Consider the following 8,880-nt stretch of genomic DNA (forward strand, 5'->3'; position numbering starts at 1 on the left):
ATCAGCCCCCATTATCCAGAAATCATTCTCTGCATCACAGGTTTCACAGTCTATGAACAATGACCAAAGGCTTCTGCACCCCACCCCCAACATACGCATGTAGCCTTACAATAGCATTCCTTTACATGAGACCCCCTAAAAGGTTTAGAGGGTTCTAACATGTATTGTAACTTGAAGAAAAGGATAAGAAAAAGAAAATCCTTGAAGTACCACCACCCAAGTAGTTTGTTTGCAGGGGGCATTGGGGGATGTCTTTGAAATGCATTTACATGTATGATGCTGAAATGTTTCGGATCCAGGTGGCAACGCTGTTCTTTCAATTACAAGCCTTCCAGGCATGTCAAAGGTGCATCGAAAGCTTTACTGAACATCCCCCTGCATAATGAATGCATCATTATTCAAACCCCCCCCCCCCCCCCCCAACAAGCATGGTAAGTGAGGAGATGTCAACTCCAATGGTTGATTGACCATGTGGGAAGGTGTAATGCATTTAGATATGAACCATTCTTTCCCCAAGTTCATATGGAATATAAAACAATTCTCTCTTTGTATGTGTGTGTGTGTGTGTGTGTGTGTGTGTGTGTGTTCTTACTTACCACATGGAACTTGGGGAAAAAAAGCTAGCCACAAACTTTTAGCATTAGCTTCTCACTGTCATTTTCTTTGATTCCCTTTCCTGTCTAAACTCATCCACAGGATGTTTTGATTGGTTTATTATCAGTTGCTAGGCAAGTTTTAACCTGAGGTGGTACAGTACATTTTATTCTGCATTTGAACTCAAGGACGGTAACCCTGATTCATAAATCATCTCACTGTTTTAAGATTCTCCTTGATTTAAAATCACATCAAATGTTGTAATCACATTATCGAATTTGACAATAGTTGTAGTCTAAAAGCTCACCCAATAAACAAAACAGTCTCATAATCATTATATGATTAGGAAACTGTAGCAAGCATTTAAAACAAAATAAATATTTTCACAGAAAGCATCAGGAGTACAATTAATGTCAGAGAAGCAGTTTTGACTTTGATATTGATATAATGTGCTTTACTGACAGAGATTAGCATTTATGGCTGAATTCCTTTTCCTTGGGGGGGGGGGGGGGCACCGAAGAAAAAATTAGTGTCATTTTCCATTACCCTGCTTGCATATTTTTTGTTTCTAAAAAACAGTGCATTTAGAAATCAGTGCAAGTAAGAAGGTGGGAATGATGATTGAACTAGAAAAGAGATAATCATTTACTAATAATCTATGCAGTTTTTGGTTGATGTCTGAGTTAAGAGCATTTTTGTCTTAAAAATGAAGAGACCAGAAATGAAACCTTGGAATACACAAATTATGACCCACATTGTGTAACACTCCTTTTGGTGAATGGTAGAAATAATCCAGTTGACTGTAAATATCCTTTTTATATATATATCTTTTTCTTTTTTTTTTCGATGGGAAGAGGGTTTGTAAGTAGGGCTAATGCATGGGCCCTATACTCAAGAGGCACATCTACGTACCGGTACATGAAGTTTAGTGAATGATAATATCTAAGGGTTCAAATTGAATGAATGGGATAGAAATGATGTTGATGGAAAAGTTACTCTCACAAAATGGTAACCTCACACTCTGCAGATCAGAGGGCTGCTACAAACTCTACTTGCCTGCTTTTGCCTGTGAGAACCAAATTCTTGAGTTGGGCAACTAACATTTCATTCTTACTCGTGTACAGGGGCAATTAGAGCATTTTAAGAGCACTCCTAAAGCCCCATATACTCTGTATGAACAGACAATTGGATCATGAACTGCTCTAAAGTTATGCCCTTCTGGAGTCTACGTTCAGAAGTGCTCCTCAAGCCCTCTGTATACATGGTCACCAACGTTTAGAGCATTCCAATTTATCATTCCGGCATTGGTGTGCGGTGCATGCCGAGCATACAATTTATCAGTTCATAACTTAAAAGTTCCCACACACGCAAATGTCCCTGTGAGTTATGTCCCTGTCAGCCATTTCACGTCTGGTTTCGGTGTACAGTGATCCTCTGTACGAACAAACTCATTTCAGATGGACACAAGTCAAAGCGCTTAGGAGTGCTCCTGTGCCGAAATTTGTGTATAAATAAATGAGGTTAACTTGCATGAGTAATTGCTTGTTCATTACACGGACAGGAATAATTTCCCTATTTTCGAATCAGGTACAAGTGGCACAAACAGGCAGTAATGCTATAACACCTTATTCTGAAGTGAAGATGTTTTAGGGATTTCCTGCGAACAACTGAGTGACATATCAGTCAGTCTCACATGCATGTCTCTCAAAAAGTATTTAAACTCTCTGGCCCGAATTCACGAAGGTGGTACAAATGAAACCATGGTTTAAACCATGGACAAAAACCATGGAGCGCCAAGTGTCGCACGGAATATTTCGTTACGAAATTGGTCATTTCGTCGACAAAATGACCATTTCGTTAACGAAATTATCATTTCATGGACGAAATGATCATTTAGTTACAAAATGTTGTCATTTCATTACAAAATAATCATTTCATCAAAAAAATGACTGATTTCATAACAAAATATTCTATGCGACACTTGGCACTCCATGGTTTTTGTCCATGGTTTCATTTGTACCACCTTCGTAAATTCGGGCCTCTGTGTTTTCTTGTGGTCACTTACCATCACACTTTGCCTTGATTTTCTGGTTGATGGCAGCTTGCTTCTTGACGTACTTGATAAGATCCTCCTTCGCAAGACTCTCAAGCTATACAGCAGAAAGAAACAAGTGGAGTGTGAAGACTAATCACACTGGATACTGGGTACAATACTTTACAAGTAGGATAAACTGATGCCAACTCATCATGTGCATTCACTCACACAGCCGTCAAGAGGCTACCAGAAAAACATTAATGGGGAAATTCACATGACTTTCATAGTAACACATCATGTAGTACATAAATTGATCTCAAGTAGTCATAGTGCCATGTATGTAGATTTTTGGAATTAATTATGGTCCTTGAGCTCTAAAAAAAAAGCGCATGCTCTGCTCAGGCGAGGCGCCATGCAGCTGAAAGCTGATGACGTTAACAAAAGGCTCCTATATTGGGAAATTGGACAATTTCAGCATGTGTGTATGGGTGGAAATTAGCTGCTTGGCTTTAGGGCTGCTTTTCTAGCTACTATCATCATTACCATTATTTTTTTTTTCTTTTTGGCTGAGCCAACATCAGTGAACTTCACTTCTTTACAATTTCTCAGATAAGATGATTTCTCTGCATATACAGTAGTATATTTCCCATGTTCCTGCTCTTATGCTATTCAAGGGTTTATTGCCACTTGGTCTACTATCAGATGGTCTACTTCCCAGTTTGTCTAACACCACTATGGCTAAATCTCATTTACATGTACAGTTGAACCTCTATTATCCGGCCTCCCTTTATCCGGATCTCTCTATTATCCGGACGCAATCTCGCCGTGATTTCTTTTAATAATTACTGGAAGAAAGGAGGATTCCCAACTCCTTGAGAACTCCTACCCAAACACACATGAATTACATATTACTTCCAATTATGATTACCATAAATTGCATCAAATTTCCTTACAAATTGCTTACCTTCAGACATTTCAACATCCCGAAACATCCCCAAATGTAACAATGAAAAGGTTGCAGTATACACATTACTACATGTGGTACTACAATGGGCTACATCAGTACATGTGTATGTATATGTACATGTATAAAGCATTGAGTCTCCCGTATCCGGCCAAATCCCTTATCCGGATGAGCCCCGGTCCCGACTTGTCCGGATACGAGAGGTTCAACTGTAGTCTACTATCAATTGTGTCTAATTCCCATTTGGTCCAATTCTCACTTGGTCTAAAGCCCAATTTGGCTAATTATCATTTCATCTAATGACCAGATGGTCTAATTGCAATTTTCTCTCCTTGGACTCTTTCATATTTTGTCTAATAAACTGTGGGTATTAGACGAAATGGACATAGCCCATCTGAAAGTAGACCAACTGGTAATGAGGCTAAGTGGCAATTGGACTAAATGGTCATTAGACGAACTGGTTGTAGACGAAACAGGATTAGACCATGTGGGTTGTCCCTAAATGGCTATTGGACGAAGTTGGAGTAGACCAAGTGATAGATCACCTATTCAAGTAGCATGACACTTTGTCAACACCCCCCCAAAAAAAAAAAACAAACAAAACAAAAAAACAAAAGAACACAAAACAAGACAAAACACAAAGCAAACTATTCCATTTTGAAAAAGAAAATGCTCACCTTTCCCTGCTGCTTCGGAGCTGGGGATTGCTTAGTGTCACCTCCTTCCTCCATTGCTGCTTTGCCTTCAGACATCTCGTATTACAACTGTCGCGCCATACACTGAAAGACTGGTGTGGAATCACGTTTCCAGGACAGGGGTACAACCATCAGCTATAAAAACAGGAGGGTGAAAGATAACATACAAAACAAAGTGGTCTTTCACACTTGACTCATAGATTACTGGTTTGTGAATATCATGTTTATCAGTAGAATTTAGAAATGCATCATTATGGATACACATGTATGGTGCATGATTTGAACAAGATAGTTCTTTGAATAAGTACAATGTATATTACTTAGTATATCTTGCAACCTAATCATATGTAAAAGACAATGTCAATGTCATGAGTTCTAAGTAGGAGAGACAGAGAACAATAGAGGAAAGACTGAACAGTGTCTAACCATTTATGGACGACAGGGAAGGATCTAAACTTGGATTTCTTAAGGATATCGCCAGATGGATCACTTCATAGCTTCAATTTCAGATTGTGCAGTTATGCTGGCAGCTAGTGTGCATTGTGATAGCTAGCAAAGAGTGAGTGAGTGAATGCTTCCCAACAACTAACCATCCAACACATTCTGCCTGTTCTGCAGTATAGATCTACTAACTGTAGTATGGCAGGTGTCCAACACATCGACACTGTATGCTGAAACCGACATCCCACTATTTATACTCAATAACACTGCGCGTAAAGAACAAACTTTCACGTATAAGACTATGCGCAGTGGTTTTGCATTCTTCACTGGGGATTTGAGGATGTCCAAATAATATAACTGAAAAACCAGATAATAAACAAGACAAGAGACCCGCGGGTCTAGCGCTCACCCGAGTATCGCAAGTTCACCTTTCACGCAGTCACTAATCTAAATTATTCACAGCTCTACTAAAATTTGACCAGGCTTCTCAAGTAGAAGATGAAAATGTACAATAAGGGCCGAAATTTTTAAAGATTCCTTAATTTGGGGGGATTGGGGGCCCCCTGGGGCCCTCTGGGTGGGGCATGGTGCCCATTTTGATAAATTGAGATCCTGACCCCCTAGGGATGCTACCTGCCAAGTTTGACGAAAATCCATCATGAGGTTTTCAGGAAGAAGATGAAAATGTACAATTCAGGCCCCCATTTGGACCTTCCCAACCCCCCCCCCCCCTGCCCCCAAGAGGGGCACCCCTGGATTTGCTATGAACAAACTTGAAACTACAGTCATTAATGTACTCACTCATAGTATTATCTTAGCTCTATAACTTCTGATTCTAGAGAAGATTTTTAAAGATTCCTTCATTTTGGGGGGTTTGGCCCCCCCCCCCCCCCCCCCGGGGCCCCTGGGTGGGGCATGGTGCCCATTTTAACAAATTGAGATCCTAACCCCCTAGGGATGCTACCTGCCAAGTTTGGTGAAAATTGGTCACGGGGTTCTCAAGAAGAAGATGAAAATGTATAATTTAGGCCCCATTAGGACCCCTCCCCACCCCCCTCCCCTGGGTCCCAAGGGGGGCACCCCTGATTCTGCCATGAACAAACTTGAAACTACAGTCATCAATGTACTAACTCATAGTATTAACTTAGCTCTATCACTTCTGCTTCTAGAGAAGAAGATTTTTACAGATTCCTTAATTTTGGGGGGTTTGGGCCCCCCTGGGGGCCCCCTGGGTTGGGCATGGTGCCCATTTTAAAAAATTGAGTTCCTAACCCCCTAGGGATGCTACCTGCCAAGTTTGAGGAAAATCGGTCTTGGGGTTTTCAAGAAGAAGATAAAAATGTAAAAGTTTACGCACGACGGACGACGCACGACGGACGACGCACGACGGACGCCGGACGAAGGGCGATCGCAATAGCTCACTTGAGCCTTTGGCTCAGGTGAGCTAATAAACAGCAAAACAATGATACCAAATGCACATTGGAAAAGCATTAATTAAGTGCATTTCACATGTATTGTCAATATAGGGTAGGGGTGTTGGTTTCAAAATTACGGCACAAATGAGTGCGTCAAAATAACACCATAAGTGTTAGCTCTAGGGAGCAGTTATCTTGGAGTGTGTACCGCAAATCGTATTTTTATTACGTGCTTATGTCAAATTCAGAGTATTTATTATGCACTTTACCACCCTATATTATTGGAGCAAGATTTTACCCTAATCGAGCAGTGCATGCGAATTCGAGTAGCTATCAGGCACCACGGGTTCGAGAGCATGTGTTCCAATACTGTGCTGTGTGCATGTGTGGGAGATTTTACGTTGGGATGCAGTGTGTGTAGTGTCAACGTGAGTGTGCGTGATGAAAGCACTTTGTTACGGTACGCCACATGGTTGCTCTATTAGAACGCCCTTCCCTGCACGGTGTGATTGAGAAGAGACAAACAGGGAGCTGTGCATTGCCATTGGCACACAACGGAACGCAACCAGTTGTAAACTTTCATCCTTCATTCATGATTTTAAGTGAGTGGCCGCTGCATTATTATCTCAAGCAGGGGATCAATAATTGACCTATCGCAGAGGACATTATGTCCACTGCCTTGGTGAAATTATTGTGAAATAAAAAAAAAAAAAAAAATCCAAAATCTTATCCCGATTCATCAGTTTGTTGTGTTTATATCGTCTACACAATTACCGATTTACTCGCCCCATCGGCCCCGACCAGATGCTGTGCAAAGCATGCACTTGTGTACGGTGACAGGGCTGTGTATCACACACACAAGCCTCGCCCGCGTAGGAGGTTAGCGCAATTCGTGATGGGGTCGGGATGGATGACGGCTCCAGGCATAAAAATATTCACGCAACTGTTGTGGCTAGCCAGGATGTTCAGAAATGGAAGCTATTGTATTACAGTCTTTACTGCCAACTTTCTCACATTTTGCACCATGATCATGGCAATTTTCTGCAATGTACATTACAAAAGTAAAGCTCGATAATCCTGCAGCGGATAGCAAAGGCACGGATTATCGCGATCGCACAGTATTCGATGTTTCAGCTACACAGCTACTGCTAGAGAAGAGCAGTGAGGCGGGCTTTTCTGCCTTTTACTCAGTGACCTTATCACTTGTCAAATGGTGTTCCATGCAGCAAGAGAACTTCACCAGCTGCTCAGTGCACAGTGGTTCATGGGATAGCAACTTGACGTAATAAGGGGAATGAGGTACCGATTATACTATATATAGGGCCATATGGCGTATGAACTGCACAATTGCCATTTTCTTTAGCTTTCTTTAAACTTAGGCTGCGTTCATCTAACTTGAGAGAGAGAATCACGTTTCAAAACGCGTTTGGAAAGGTGTTTGCACACATGGTTTGAAACGCGATTCTCGGGGAGCTGCGTTTATCTAACCATCATACAATCGCGATTCCAGTGGTGTCACTGCGCAGCTGCTTTGCGTCGTTTGACCCAGGAAGTAAAGGTCAACTAGTGAACTACATACCACCAAACATGCCTCCTCAGTCACACACAAATAATGGGTAGGCCTAGAGAGCACAACCGGAAACAGCTAGGTGGGATTTGACCTTGAGGTACCGGTATAAATGCGTTTCAAAACAGCATCGCGTTTATCTACTCACAGAACGGCGATTGTAGTCTCAAACGTGTTTCAAAACGCCCTTTGAAAGGCATTTCAAAACGGCGTTTCTAAACGCGTTTGAAAACACGGTTGCGTTCATTTAACCCCTGAAAATGCCTCAAACATGTAAAGTAAAGGATCGTGATTCTGCCTAAGATTTTTTTTAAAGATAAACGCAGCCTTAATATTTTACATGAGATAAGAGTACAATTTTAGGCAAATTGTAAGATAACACTATAACAGTTTCTATTGATCGAAATCGTTAGGGTGTCAATGTATTGGACACTCAACCATACTACCATTTGACTACTGCTAGTTGTAGTGAGTACCTGCTTAGTTAAAAACTAAGTTAGCCTGACCAGACCGCTGTGCGGTCGCTTTGCGACAGCGGCTGCGTGTAGTTACTGCATGATTGATGGCATGCTTAGTATGGTACTAGCTGGATTGTCTAAAACAGTAAAAGTAATTTAGAGATTAATTCTAAAAGAACTTCCATGACTCGCTATCAGTATCACTGACACTCGGGACACGACACAACAACCAGGTCATCACTACGTGACACTGATCAGCTGATCATCTCACAAATCATATCATCAGTCACCACCACTACGCTGGCACCAGTCACCATCCATGGACGGTCACTGCCCAGCAAAGACAAAGTGTCAAAGTTTCTAATCAAGGCAAGCATTGCTTTAATCACGATCACGATGACATCCCTGGTACATCAGCAACAGCATGCCGCCACAAACTCGTACTTATCGTAACAATTCACAAAATCTACGAAATACGATTGTTATTTTAGTAAGTTACATACCCAGTTATAAAGTTGTCGTCCCTGCCTACTGACACTGTGTACTACTACGTGGCCGCGCCGCGAAAATTCCACGTACTTAACGCGTTGTTGATAGTGCAGTGCATGCAGTCAGTCAGTGCAAAAGCCACTCGGCTTATGAAAAACCAACAATAAAGTTTAAATTGCCTTTATTTTTGTTGTTTGTTTTTCTAGAATAGTAATTTCTTGC

General features: G+C 41.4%; 1 protein-coding gene across 1 annotated transcript in view; it reads right to left on the bottom strand.

Moving 5' to 3' along the window:
• The window catches only part of LOC140244157 (uncharacterized), a 40,113-nt gene extending 31,400 nt beyond the window's left edge, over positions 1-8,713 (bottom strand). The window contains exons 1-3 of the mRNA XM_072323786.1: positions 8,673-8,713; positions 4,271-4,423; positions 2,660-2,744 (exon numbers count right to left, since the gene is read on the bottom strand). Of these exons, the coding sequence (XP_072179887.1) occupies positions 2,660-2,744; positions 4,271-4,345 (160 nt within the window). The 5' untranslated portion in view covers positions 4,346-4,423; positions 8,673-8,713. The remainder of the gene's footprint in view (positions 1-2,659; positions 2,745-4,270; positions 4,424-8,672) is intronic.
• Positions 8,714-8,880: the final 167 nt, after the last annotated feature.

The sequence above is a fragment of the Diadema setosum genome, chromosome 21 (assembly GCF_964275005.1).
Source record: "Diadema setosum chromosome 21, eeDiaSeto1, whole genome shotgun sequence".
NCBI classification, from domain to species: Eukaryota; Metazoa; Echinodermata; class Echinoidea; order Diadematoida; family Diadematidae; genus Diadema; species Diadema setosum.